The sequence below is a fragment of the Diospyros lotus genome, chromosome 1 (assembly GCF_014633365.1).
Source record: "Diospyros lotus cultivar Yz01 chromosome 1, ASM1463336v1, whole genome shotgun sequence".
Taxonomy (NCBI): Eukaryota; Viridiplantae; Streptophyta; class Magnoliopsida; order Ericales; family Ebenaceae; genus Diospyros; species Diospyros lotus.
In genome coordinates, this window is record NC_068338.1 from 35,765,268 (window position 1) to 35,779,037 (window position 13,770).

At 31.9% G+C, this 13,770-nt stretch overlaps 2 protein-coding genes across 2 annotated transcripts; both read right to left on the bottom strand.

Moving 5' to 3' along the window:
- Nucleotides 1-2,991: 2,991 nt before the first annotated feature.
- On the bottom strand, nt 2,992-5,610 carry LOC127801184 (universal stress protein PHOS34). The gene is made up of 4 exons (XM_052336094.1): nt 5,297-5,610; nt 5,082-5,176; nt 4,163-4,284; nt 2,992-3,301 (listed from the first exon to the last, which is right to left on the bottom strand). The coding sequence occupies exons 1-4, from the start codon at nt 5,475-5,477 to the stop codon at nt 3,214-3,216; spliced, it is 486 nt and encodes a 161-aa protein (XP_052192054.1). The 5' UTR covers nt 5,478-5,610; the 3' UTR covers nt 2,992-3,213.
- A 467-nt stretch (nt 5,611-6,077) lies between these two features.
- On the bottom strand, nt 6,078-8,405 carry LOC127801177 (uncharacterized). The gene is made up of 3 exons (XM_052336082.1): nt 7,977-8,405; nt 6,546-6,667; nt 6,078-6,465 (listed from the first exon to the last, which is right to left on the bottom strand). The coding sequence occupies exons 1-3, from the start codon at nt 8,305-8,307 to the stop codon at nt 6,349-6,351; spliced, it is 570 nt and encodes a 189-aa protein (XP_052192042.1). The 5' UTR covers nt 8,308-8,405; the 3' UTR covers nt 6,078-6,348.
- Nucleotides 8,406-13,770: the final 5,365 nt, after the last annotated feature.

Here is a 13,770-nt window from a genome sequence, read left to right on the forward strand (position 1 = left end):
TTTCGCGCAAACACTTCGATACTTAAGTTAAACGTTGAAAATGATGAAGGCCATATTAAAATTAATATTAGAAATGTATATTTTCTGAAATGAGTGTATGTCTATCTATAGAGGAGTATAAAGTAATCTAAATTAGTTCAGAATTAAAATTCTCACATACAACGTCTATTTTGACATTTTATAATCTTGTTAGTGTTACGATTCTCATATTTTAGAACCTGTTAAGATTAGAATTCTGACATTTTGGAAACCATTAGAATTTAAATTTTTATAGATGATGTTTATCCCATATATTCTGAAATTCTTTTATAATTATAATTCTTTATGAATAATTATTTATCATTTTCTTATAATATTCGGATGAATTTTTGAGTGTTGGAGTTATTTAGTTTGTGCGTTGCATGGTACCTTCTCGCATACAACAAAATTTACACCTTTTAACCTAAAATATTATTTTAAAATTTTAGATTTATTTTAATCTTTTAACAAGATTTTACCTGTAACACAACAACTACCCTATTTGGTGGTGTAACCGCTGCCACTGGGGACTGGGAAGGCCCTAAATCATTTGTGGTTGTTGTAGTAGTTAGGACTTAGGGTGGTTAGAAACAGGTTTGATAGGATTCAATTAAATTATTGTATAATTTTTTAAAATAAAAAATGAATAAGAAATGTTTTGTTCCCGTGATTGGTTTGGATCTTTTTGATACACTTATATTTAATATGTAAATGGAACATTATTTGTAGGTTTATTTTAATAATAAAATTAATTAAGACCCATTAAAAATCAATTTCCATCCTTAACTAAGCTTGTCTCGTCTTTTTAACTTTTATTTATTAAATTAAAACAAGATTAGACTAATATAAACCATTAAAGTGGAGAATATATATATATATATATTTGAAAAATGAACATAAATTCAAGACAATGTGTAAGGAATTATTGTGTTAGTATTAGTATTATTGTACAATAAGCTAATTTATGTAATTCATTCTTAAAAAATAAACTTATGCAATTTACTTTTAATCATCATAATATTATACTGAGTAACTTTGTATCTTATCCGATAGATTAAATTGATCTTAAATCTTATGTATTAGAATAGTTGAATGGAGGCCTTACTCTTGGATTAAATTTGCAATCATTCCATCTCTGCACATTTAATTCTTGAGATTATTATTCTTGTGCATTTTTTGTCGCTCGTGATTTTAATTTCGATAAAGAATGTAAATTACAGGTGGAGACTTTATCTCACTACGTAAGGTAAGAAATCGAATTCATAATCTACTAATACGAATTTTAATTTATTATGACCAATCACTTAACCTATATTCTAAAATTACTGTATTCAATGATAAAACTATACATGTTTTACCTTAATTTGTCTATATATGTTTTGCCTTAATTTGTTTGCATTTAATGGGCATGAATGTATAAATATTATTGTTGTCACATCAAAGTGTGAGAATGATTAAATAAAAAAATAAAGAAAAAACTAAGATAATCCTTATCTCTGGAATGAATCATTTCAAGAATAAAAATATCATATACATTTTCATCCATAGTCATTTAACATATTAGTATTTTATTTTTAACAATCATACTTATATTCTTTAAATAGTATATTTAATCATTTATTTTTATTTTCATCATTAATTAATAAATATTCACTAAAAACTTGTACATATAAGTGTGCAAATAATATGAACAATAAATGCAGATTTAATGCGAAGAAGAAACTAAGATTTAATGTAGATAGATGTCTATAATATAATATTACGACCCATCATATATTTAATTGAATAAATAAAATAAACAAAGTAAGGTGTAAAAAAGAAATACTTAGATTGCGTTTTCTTTACTTTTCAATTTTTAGTTTTGAGTTTTGAATTTATTTTTAATTTTTTATTTTGGTAATTTATTTTTAGAAAATTAAAAACGCGTTCTCTTTATTATTTTAAAAAATTATTTCTCAAAATAAAAAATTAAAAAACGCTTTCTCTTTGAAATTTTGAAAATAATTTTTTAATGATATTTTATTCAATAAATTTGATTATTCAGTAAATTAAAAATATTTAATGTTAATATATTATTAAAAAAATATATACATTTTAAAATTAATAAATTTTGTAATATTTTTTCTCTTACAATAATAAAATATGAATAAATAAATAAATAAATATGTTTTGAGTTTAGAGCTTGTTTTAAATAAAAACACTCAAAATAACTTTTTGTTGTTTTAAATTTTCTTTATAATTTTTTTTATTTTTAAAAATAATAAAAAGAACGCGTTTTCATTATTTTAAAAAATTAAAAACTAAAAATAACTTGAAAACAGTAAAGAGAACGCAACCTAACTGTTTAAATTTAAGTTCAACAAATTAGTTACATTATCAAAAAATAACATCATTACTATATTATACTCTTAATAAGTAGTCACACTCATTAAAATAAGAGTTACAAAATTTTCTATAAAATTATAATCTCAAAGTTGACAGAATTGCTTTTATATGTAAATTTCACAAATATTCAATCAATGAAATTTAAAAACTATGTCCACAGAATTGATCCACTCTCCTTGCATTCGAGCGAGATAAATTAAGAAAAATTTTAAACTACGTTTAAAGTGAAATCTTTGAAACTTTGATGAACAATTGCCCCCTCTCAATATATCTCAATTACGGATTAGATAAGATACTTTATATCTGACCTTATATGAATAATAATGCACTAATATTATGTCAAACAAAATAAGTGATGCATCTGTACATTTATATTAATTATTACGTGCGGGTTAAGTATGGATTGAGAGCATTGTACTCGTCTTTCTACCTAAGTCATAACTAGACGAATAAATTTTGTAGGCCTCTTTCTGATAAAGCAGTTGTGGGACCATGTATGTCTGAACACTTGAATAGTGTTGAATCCCACAGCTCAAGGATATAAAATTGTGAAAGTTCTTCCTGAAAAGGAAGAACTCAAATATGATATGAGAAGCCATAAATCGTCATATATAGTCCTGAATAGGATAAATAGGCAATGCCTGTTATTACACGGGATCATTATTGTTTGGTTTCAGCTGCTTGAAATTGAATAGTAGTAGAGCAGAATAGCATTCAAACAATTCAAGGCACTTTAACATACGGCACTCGTACTTCTTGTATATCAACGGCTATGTTTGTTCACTCAATTAAAGCGCACACACATGCAGCTCAGTGCTTGTGCTTAGGCCTCTTCACAATCATCACACTACAGTGAGCATGATGAGCACAATAGTCGCTTACACTGCCCAGAACAGCCCTGCAATAAAATTTGAAATTGGAACCTCGATTAGAAAAGATGATATCAAATATAAGAACAAAAATCGCTTATATATGGATATGATGTGCAATTATCTCAAATATAGGGTAATTTTGTTTCTAGAAATTCACTCAATCTTAGGATGTGCAATTGTTAATTGACAGTAGTACACGTACACTCAAGAGAAATTTGGCGGCTGACGTTGCCAAACAGACTATATTTAGCTTTTCAATCAACACAAAAATTCGTAGTTTGATCACAGAAAGTGCACTTTTGCTTTGCAAGAACCGGAGTTTGAATATAATCAAATCTCAAATTGCTTTCTGGCTATCACCAATGAAACTTCAAGTTACTATACTCGGTTCTCTCATTAACCAAAAAAAGAAAATCAAAAGCAAAAATGTAAGTCCTGTCTGCATAAGAAAATGATCATTGCATATCAGTTCACCAAAAAGTGGCCACAATTGAAGTATGCCAGAGGCCTACGACTAGAAGCAACCAAAACACACACACTAAACTTCACAGCAGCCCTGATTAGAAGTTCAGCACATCACTAATAATAGTAGAGGTGGAACAAGTTCATTCCTTCCCTGATGACGGAACAACTGATCATTCAAGAGGACTTGCCATTTTATCTCCAAATGCTCAGGTGAAATAAGTTAAAAGAGTGTAGGAATATAATTTACATTCTGAACTTAGCAAAAAAAGAAATCAGTTAAACAGTGAATGTTATGACAATATACGTGCTCATATCAGAAAAAAAATATTTATGCATAGACCGTGTATGGGACCTATAATCCCATTAATTGTTTGAAATATCTAAATTTATCTCGCATGCCAAGGAATATGATGAATCCATACCTTTTTATAGCTCCATAACCGTGACTACCCACAGCCAACATGGAGGCATGGTGTTTCTCTACAGCCTCACAGAGAACATTCCTTGCATCACCTTCCACAACTTCCAGCATCACATTATTCACCTGCACAGAAATGGGAATTATTAGAGTTAATGTCTCCTAATACATGTCCATAGAAGTTCACATGCTTAGCATTGTTGGCCATAGAATTTATTGATGAGATATGACAGAATTTTTTAGAGAAATATCCGAGGACAAAATCAAGATCCATGATGAGAATATATCTTATAATTACCATATATATGTTCTTTTTTAACAGCAATTAGTTGCAGCAGTCAAATATCTTTCCTTTGTAATAAAGGCGCTCCAGATAACCAAGCAACTATTGCACAAACTTGTCTGGTAACCTTCATAATTGTTTAAAAAAAAAAGAGATCTGCTGATAGGTTATCATAATTGTGTTTGCCCTATAAGCCAAAAGTTGAAAATTTTGAATTAATAGTTAATCACCCAAAGTTTACCAACAAAGCCCTACATGTATATGAGCATATGTTTCATGTATTCCCAAAACCTAATCAGCGCCTTGTACATCACAAATTTTTAGGTGGCTTTCACTTTTCGAAAGGATAACCGGCCACCAGGTCCATCTTGCTTAAAAAGAGTTCTCCTCTGCAATTAAATGAAGGGCTACCTCTGCATACCGAAAGTAAAAGCATCCTAAATCACTTCACATGAAGCTCTAGTTACCTCTGTGCAGAATAACAAGAATTCATAAGAACAGAATTCAGAAGCACAACAGTCACAGTAGCATGTACAGGGATCATGATCTTCAGAGTGTAGCAAAAGCTAACAAAATCAAACTAAAATCACACACACACACACATAAAGAAGCACAAATACAGATTAGAATTGATTGATACCGATTTACTGAGACAGATCTCCTTAGCCTTCTCTATAACCCTAGCGGCAATCTTCTTGAGATCGGAGTCAACGTACGGCAGAACATCGGCAGCCCCTGCAATTCCACAAGAAAACCTCTCCTAACTCGCTATCAACATCGCCAAGACAATCAATTCACTACATGGTACACGTACATATAGGAAAACGGAACGAGATGAACTAAGGAAACAGTTACCAGGACCGGCAAGTCCGATGGCGGAAGCGGGAGAAGGTTTGGCGTGGACAATGACGAGACTGAAAGGGAAATTGGGAGCATACGGAGCAAAGAAATGGTCGAGAGCCCACTCAAGCGCGTAGAAGCTGTGGTCACTGTCGTCGATTCCGATCACCACAACCTGTTTCTCCGGCGTCGCCATTTTCTTCGCTTTGTAGAAGTTTCTGCAACGAGCGGGAGGAGGAGAATATAGATGATACCGGACAGTCGACAATAGAAGAAGAAGCGAGAGACAAATGCTTTAAGACGAGGAGAGATGGTGAGATGGTGTTAGACATCTAAGCACGTGATTGGAGTGTTGTGTCATGCGGGATTTTAACGCTTCCATTGCAACGACGTCGCGGCCTATGGATCACAACAATTGTAGACTTTTGTTGTTTTCCTTTTTGGGGCATTATCTTATCTCTACTTTCCGTCCCCTTCACTACTTATGTAAATGAATGTAAACAAATAATTGCCAAAGGATGTTTGCCACATAATATCTTGCCGAGAAATAGATTTACTTTCTTTATAAAAAAAAAAAAAAAATCGAGTATAAAAAGGGCCATTCTCACTGGAAGCCAGTATTATTCATTTATTGTTTTCTGAATAAATCATGTCAACGATAATCGCCTTATAGTTATCATTTTCTTTGACCAATATACAATACAAAAATTTGTGACTTAGATTCTTAGCAAGTGATCGCAGAGGCAGAGGCATATATGCGTATGAAATCAAATTACTTGATGGTTACAAACAAAAGGGAAACAAAAGATCTTGCTTTATAATGCCCAACTGTCGGCCATTCTCTGATCCCCAAGAATACAAGGCTAATTGTACCCAGGCCAGGCCCGTGTAATCTGAAGATCAATAAGTTACTAGTTTACCAGAACTAGTATGCAAAAACTTCATATGTGATTTAAATATCAAATAGAATACAAGTCCTGTCAGCTAGCTCATTTCAACATTTAAGAAACAACTTTTTGATCCGCTCTCTTCTGAGATCGATCATTGGTGAAACTTTTTGATCATGCTCAAGAGCCCAGGATCAAGGGATTTTTGTCTTTATACATGCAATATCTTTTGCATAGCTTCTCCAAAGTTCCCACTGAGTGCTGCATCTTATTAAGTTTGGTATCCATGAACATGCTCTGCAGAGGACAACAGAGAAGGGGCAATGACATTCCCATAAATTGCACAAATATAAACTTCTTTTGTTCTTGCTTAGTACCTGATAATCATCTCCGTATTTCTCTACAAGCCTGCTAATATGAAGGCGTTGCATGGTTGTCAGTGGTTGCGGATGTGCACTCTTCCCGTCCCTTCGCTTCTTTCCAAGCGCTGATTTCAAGTCTGTGAATCACAAAGGAACCAAAATGCGTCTTTGTCAATACCCTAGTAAAGAACAGCAAAAAGCTGATGAAATTTAAGTTCCAGGCATGATGCAACGCTACACCATGGTTGCCTTCCTTGCTGTGTGTAGTTTGTACTGCTTTAAGTACAAGTTCAATCAACAAGCAACTATTTTGAAATATATTCTGTGCAAACTGTTCAAATTTTCACAAAGCATTCACATGGAAATTATTTTTCACCAGGAAAAATAGTGAGAATAGCATAATTACCTAGTTAGAATTGGCTTCTCTTAGATACCAAACATAAGAAGATGGAGAGAAGTTGTCATTAACCAGACGGGCATGACCAAAACAACATATACTAAGTCGACTACCGGAGTTTAATCAATCAGTATCACCTCTTCAGAAGAAATTAAACGACATGTATGGCACGTACACTGGGTGTGGAATTTAGTGAATATGCAGGTCAAATGGCAACTTAGCATCAAGATAAGAGGCAACCGCTTGATTTGATAATAGCAAACACCATTCTGATGGAACTATATGTAAGCATATTCAGTAGAATGATGTGACAATCGTATTCTTTTTCAATTATAAGCCATTTTATGGGAACTTTAGTTAGAAGTTATAAAAGCCAATTCTGCCACATCAATTTGGTTAAAAGCTGTGATTACTTGTCTATGCTAACATAATTAGACAGGACAGACCAAGAACAAGATACAACTAATGAAGGCTGATAAGTAAATATGAAAAATGCATTCAAATACCAGAACAGGAATTGATAGCCATTATGACCATATTCAGCAAGTACAAGGACAACTTCTCGAGCAAGTTGACAATAAACAAGGCTAAGTACTAAGGTATAGGGAAATTGAATTGCGTATAGGTGCACCAAAAGGGGGTGAGCTAAAGGAGTTCTTAGAACACGTCTCTACCTTAAACTCCATAACTCAAAAACCTGGGAAACATAACAGTTCGAGGAGCCTCAGACTCTCAGACAAATCAATAAAACAATTATGCATCTTTTAGGTGATTTCTCATTTAATTAGAGACAAAATTGCAGCAACAACATGCACTTCTCTCACCTTAGCTGATTTTTCGACATGTATACATAAATTAGTCTTCCCAACTTCCCATCTTTCTATTCGGGGTTCAAGTAGGTATTTTAGTTACGGAAACTACTCAATGAAAAACATAAAAGTGGTGCAGGAATCAGTAGCTATTAAAGAACTTCTTTTGTTGATCCAAAACAACCAAAACCCGGCACGAAACAAATTGGGAACAAGCCGGAAGTAGAAGAGAGAACTGACCGTCTTCTTCGAGGTCGCTGCCGGAATCGAAGGAGTCAAAATCGGAGCCCGCGGCGTCGAGATTAGGGGGCACTTGAAGAGAGCCGATTTCGACGATGTGGGGAGTGCGAGATCGGACACCAAGAAAGTTAGGGTTAGAAACGACGCCAAAGGATTTGTAGTTGTGAATTACGCTGGCCTTGTCGTCCCATTTAAGACCGGAGGATTCGACTATGGAACGGAGCTTCGGAGGGAGAGAGAATGCCGGCTTGAATAAGCGAGGGTTCTTCTTGGGTAGTCCCACTTGAACCTTCGGTCTCGATTTCTTGTACTTCCTTCGCGATCTCCCCATCTCTGTGTCTTCGAGCAACGGAGAAGAAGGAGAATAGGAGAAAGAAAGCGATGGACCGGCAGAGGGGCTAGGGTTTATGGTAGAACAACACCACACGCGGCCGTTCCATTGATTAGATTTGGACTAAATTGCCCCCAACCTCCTGTAAATTGGACTTTCTACCAAACACCCCTCCCTTACAATTTGTTTGTAGTTCTTACATTTCCTTTTTATTACTAAAACACTCCTCCGCTATAAATTAAACTTAAAATAAAAATTCATAAAAGAAAAAAGGTTAGAGCAATTATCCATTAAGAAGAATAGAGTTCTAAATTTTAAAAAAGAATGACAATCATCACCGGGACTCAACTATTTTTACGATAGTGGGGTTCGTGTCCGGCAACATATTAGTTTTCTTAATTTTTATATTACTATATTTGCTTTTCTCTCTTTGGGTTCTAATCTAGAGATTTTAACCATCACCAAATAAAGTTTTTGAGTCGTTAATATATTTTTATGTTATTTTATTTTTTTTTATATTTATTATTTTTAAATTTATATTAAAACAAATGCTACAAATCTTAATATTATTTACATAAGTCACAAGTTTTTTTATTACAAAATTATATAATTATATAAATTTAAAAACCAAAACATAGCTCAATAATCTAACTGAAATTTAATTGAATTTGATTAGTTTGACTTTTGCATTGTGATGGAGGGAATACTTAGTCCGAAATTTAGTATCTGATCATGAATGATTCACCAATTGCATTTAGATAAAATCTGAGCAAATCCAACTCACAAACAAACACCCTAATAGTAGTAGTAGTAGTAGTAGTAAAGAATCATCGCATGGACTACTGTTGTTTTATTTTCTTTTACTGGTAAAAATAGGATTTAATTCTATTTTCCTTGTTGGGGATTTAAGCTTAGTGCTTACGTTAATATTAAACACATTGCATTAAAAAAAATAGGATAATGCTATTTATACAAATAGAATTTTTATAGGATGTTTTACAAAAATTTAAATGACTATTTTATCCCTTCATCTATTCTCACATGTCATTTTATCCTATCTTCTCCTCTCTCCCCTTCCCTCTCCAGCACTGGTTCTCATAGCCTTCATTTAGTTGCTACCTTGCCCTTGCCGCCCGTTGTTGCCTCACCCTCACTACTTGTCGCCTGCGCTGCATCCTTGCCTAATCAACTGTCGTTGCCCACTGCATCCTTGCCTAGCCAACTGTTACCTACCTCGCCTTTGCCCTCGTTGTTCGCCACTCACCTCACCCTTGCCGCTCACTGACCGCATGCCGCCTACCTTGTTGCTCGCCGCCCGCTCCATCCTCAGTTGATTTGGGTGATCGCCGGTAAAGAATGAAATCTTTGTCGGTGAGTTTTATCCTATCTATCTGTCTCATTTTTTTCATTTAGATCCAATTTATCGACAATATATCGTGATAAATTGCTCCATTGTATATCCCAAATATCGCTAATTTCTTTCTATGGCATTAAAATTTATGCTAGAATTTTTATTTTTTTTTTCACACATACTCGAATCATATTAAAATCCTTAACATAATTGTATAAGAATAACATTCTCAAAATAAAACTAAGGAATGATAAACTTAATCATAAACAGAAGTGTAATCATTGTAATATCCCAAATTTTATAAAGGGTTCAAGAGTAATTTTAATGTGGGTCATAGGTGAAATTATCAAAAGATTAAAAACTTAAGTGTAATTTCTTATAGTTAAAAGTGTTGAATCGACTGCAGGGAATGACCCGGAGTGTAACGGTCTAAGAAAACAAATATGGTCTCGACGAGCATCCTGAGATAAGATTTATGGTGTTAAAAGAAATCGGAATTGAGACTGTTTTCGGTACAGCTAAAATATAGTTTCGATTCAGGCTAAAAAACTGAATTATCGTAGGAGACTTCCGAAAAATAAATAGAACCCTAAGGGAGCTTCGATTTAGTGTAAGGATAAACTCTGGAGTGGTTTTGGGATGAAACAAGGGTCCGGTGAGGGCGTAGGGATGAAATCGTTCTTATCGAGTAAATCTTGAATTATTAATTTTGAATTTTTTGTATCATAATGCAAATAAATTTGATGTCCGGAGATGTAAATGCAATTAGTGAACTTTGCAGGTAAAATAGAGATGAAATTGGGGTTTCAATATGTAATCTATATATATATTATAACAAAATAGCCGTCAAAATTTTTTTCGCCTATTTCCAGTTACTATTTAGATATTTTATTATATTTTTTAATTTTTTTTACTTACCCGAAATGGAATTTTTATAAGTCATTAATTAAGTCTAAATTTGTGAAAATCGTGTAGTTCTTGGAACACGTAAATATATTTTTTTATTGTTAAATAGTGTTTGGAGAATATGTAAGTATGCTGATATATGAAGAGACAAAATTTAATTGAAATAAATTACAAAAAAATGAGATTTTTTTAAATCGGGAGAACTCTTGAGATATCAGGTAATACCGTTGAATACCGAATGCCAAGAAATTTTTTTATTTTAATTTAATTATATATATAGTTTAATTAATTTAAATTTATTTTTTTATAATTTTAAATGTTATAATTTTATATATAACTTAAATGTTATAATTTTATTTTTAACTTTATTTTTTTTATTACTTTCTTAAAAATATGACATGTCTTAAATGTGATAATTGATTGCTAAAGAGAATATGTAAAGTCATGTATGAATAATTAATTTTAAAATTTTGATTATTATTATTTATACAATTAATTGATTATTTAAATTATCTTTATTTTATATATAGTTTAATTATTTTAAATTTATTTTCTTATAATTTTAAATGTTATAATTTTATATATCACTTAAATATTATAATTTTATTTTTTAACTTTATTTTTTTTGTTATTTTCTTAAAAATTTGATCTGTCTTAAATGTGGTAATTAATTGTCAGGAGAAATATGTAAAGTCATATATGGATAATTAATTTTGAAAATTTAATTATTATTATTTATATAATTAATTGATTATTTAAATTATTCTTATTTTATATATAGTTTAAATAATTTAAATTTATTTTTTATATTTTTAAATATTATAATTTACTTTTTAACTTTATATTTTTTATTACTTTCTTAAAATTTGATCTGTCTTACATGTGGTAATTGATTGTAGGAGAAACATCTAAAGTCATAGATAATTAATTTTGAAAATTTGACTATTACCATTTATATAATTAATTGATTATTTAAATTATCTTTATTTTATATATAGTTTAATTAATTTAAATTTATTTTCTTATAATTTTAAATATAACTTAAATGTTATAATTTTATTTTTTAACTTTTTTGTTTTTACTTCTTTCAAAATTTGACCTATCTTAAATATGGTAATTAATTATTAAGAGAAATATATAAAGTCATGTATGGATAATCAATTTTGAAAATTTGATTATTATTATTTATATAATTAATTGATTATTTAAATTATTTTTATTTTACATACAATTTAATTAATTTAAATTTATTTTTTATAATTTTAAATGTCATAGTTTTATTTTTCAACTTAATTGTTTATTGTCATTTATTTAATTCTCCTTTTTCCCATTGGTCTACTCCGAAGATGTGCTATATGTTGGACTTGGGAAAATTAAATACAAATTAAATTTGTGTTTTGAAAATTATGTTAAGATTCAGATTGTGTGGCAAAGTGTGGGAAAAAAAGGGAAACTTAATGGTGACATGTAATTTGATAAATTGAGAGAAATTGGAGAATTTGAAGGAAGAAAAATTAATAAAAGAAAACAAATATTTGTCTCTTCTTCCTCTTCATTCCCGTTCAACACTTCCATTTCCGATCTTCTTCTTTCTCAATTCTTCTTCTTAAATTTTCTCTTATTCTTTATTTTTATTTAGTAAATTTTAAACTTTTTTTTATCCAATTTGGTTTTCTGATATAACATAGCACCACTATTATGTCAAGTGAGTGATATGAATGCAATTAGGAAAAATTAAGCCTTGAGAGTTCGTGTGATACGCACATATGAGACAAATACATATGAAAATTAAAAATAAAAACTTCTACCCTTGAATACATATTTTAGAATAAAGAGATTGATTATCGTTTATTTTATTTTTTTTCTGTTATCGTGTAATTTTTGTATTTTTTTACGCATTACTTATTGTATTACATGTTAATTTAGGTTTATTTTTTACATAGTGTCGAGATAGAGTTATGTGCTTTTTATTGTTCGTCTACCCTTGAATGTATATAAGGAAATCTTTTAAAATTTGTAATTCTTTTGTTGTATTCTTATGATTGTAATATGATTATTTTATTTAATTTTTACTTTTTTATTATAATTTTTATTTATTGTAATTACTAAATTATATAATTTTCGTTTTAACGATTTTTTTTTTTTTACAATATCCATGCATCGCATGGATTATCCACTAGTATTATATATAAAATATAATATATATATATATGTGTGTGTGCGCGCGCGCGCGCCCGTCAACCAAGCAAGTTGCAGCAATTATTAAGGGACAAACTTTGCCCTAATTAAATGCATTAGGATGAAAAATTAAAGATAATCTAGAGCAATTGTCAGCAACAAAAATCTGGAATAATTGTTGGAGAGATAAGGTTATATATAATATATATATATATGTTGTGTGTGTGCGTGTGTGTGTGAAGAGGTAGAGGGTGAGAGCTGTGAGAGAAGTCGAGAGAAGAGAGGGAGCTTGAGTGCTATAGCCGAGAGCTAAAAGGGAGAAATGAGTGGCCGAGAGAGAGGGGCAAAAGCTTGAGAGAAAGAGAGATGGAGGCGGGGCCATGGCAGCCGCAAGGCTGCTATTGCAGCACCGCGACGAGCAAGGGGGGCCAACGGAGCAGCTTGGTGATGGCAGCGAGGTGCGAGGCGGTTGGAGGCGCCGCTGGAGGCCAAAGCAAGGCCGCGGTCAGTAGCGATGTAGTGTCCAGATGCGACCATGGCAGTCGCGGTAGCAGGTAGGAGCTGGGCAACAGTGGGCCCGCAACGAGGAGGCTACGCCGTGCAGCGGCGAGAGGTTGCGCGGTGGTCGGCGGAGGCGAGCTGGTAGGCGGTGACGTTTGGCGGAGGTGGGCCGTAGCGGGTGTCTAGCGGCAGCGTGCGCAGGCGTACTGTGCGCGCAGAGGCGAGGAAGACGAAGAGAAGAAGAAGAAGGGAGAAAAAATAAAAAATAAAAGAAAAAGAAAAAAAGAAAATAGAGAAAAATCTTAGAAAAATAAGAAACGGAGATTTATTAATGTTTCGGAGATTTTGACAAGAAAAAAAATTATTTGGGCACGCGTTTCAAGGTCAGGGCACGCATACTGAGGAAGCCAAAGAGGCTAAGTCGATGTGTGTAAAATTTTCTAAAAAATTTCATAAATTTAGGAATGTTATATTATGAATTGTTATAGTGTAATATTTGAGAAAATAATTAAAAAATGTCTAGTTTG

Coding starts and splice junctions, on each gene's coding strand:
- LOC127801177 (XM_052336082.1), bottom strand. CDS start 8,307: ATGGGGAGATCGCGAAGGAAGTACAAGAAATCGAGACCGAAGGTTCAA. Junction 6,668..7,976: donor CAGCGACCTCGAAGAAGACG/GTCAGTTCTCTC, acceptor TGTGATTCACAG/ACTTGAAATCAGCGCTTGGA. Junction 6,466..6,545: donor AATACGGAGATGATTATCAG/GTACTAAGCAAG, acceptor TGTCCTCTGCAG/AGCATGTTCATGGATACCAA.
- LOC127801184 (XM_052336094.1), bottom strand. CDS start 5,477: ATGGCGACGCCGGAGAAACAGGTTGTGGTGATCGGAATCGACGACAGT. Junction 5,177..5,296: donor CATCGGACTTGCCGGTCCTG/GTAACTGTTTCC, acceptor GTGGAATTGCAG/GGGCTGCCGATGTTCTGCCG. Junction 3,302..4,162: donor GGTTATGGAGCTATAAAAAG/GTATGGATTCAT, acceptor ATTTTATTGCAG/GGCTGTTCTGGGCAGTGTAA.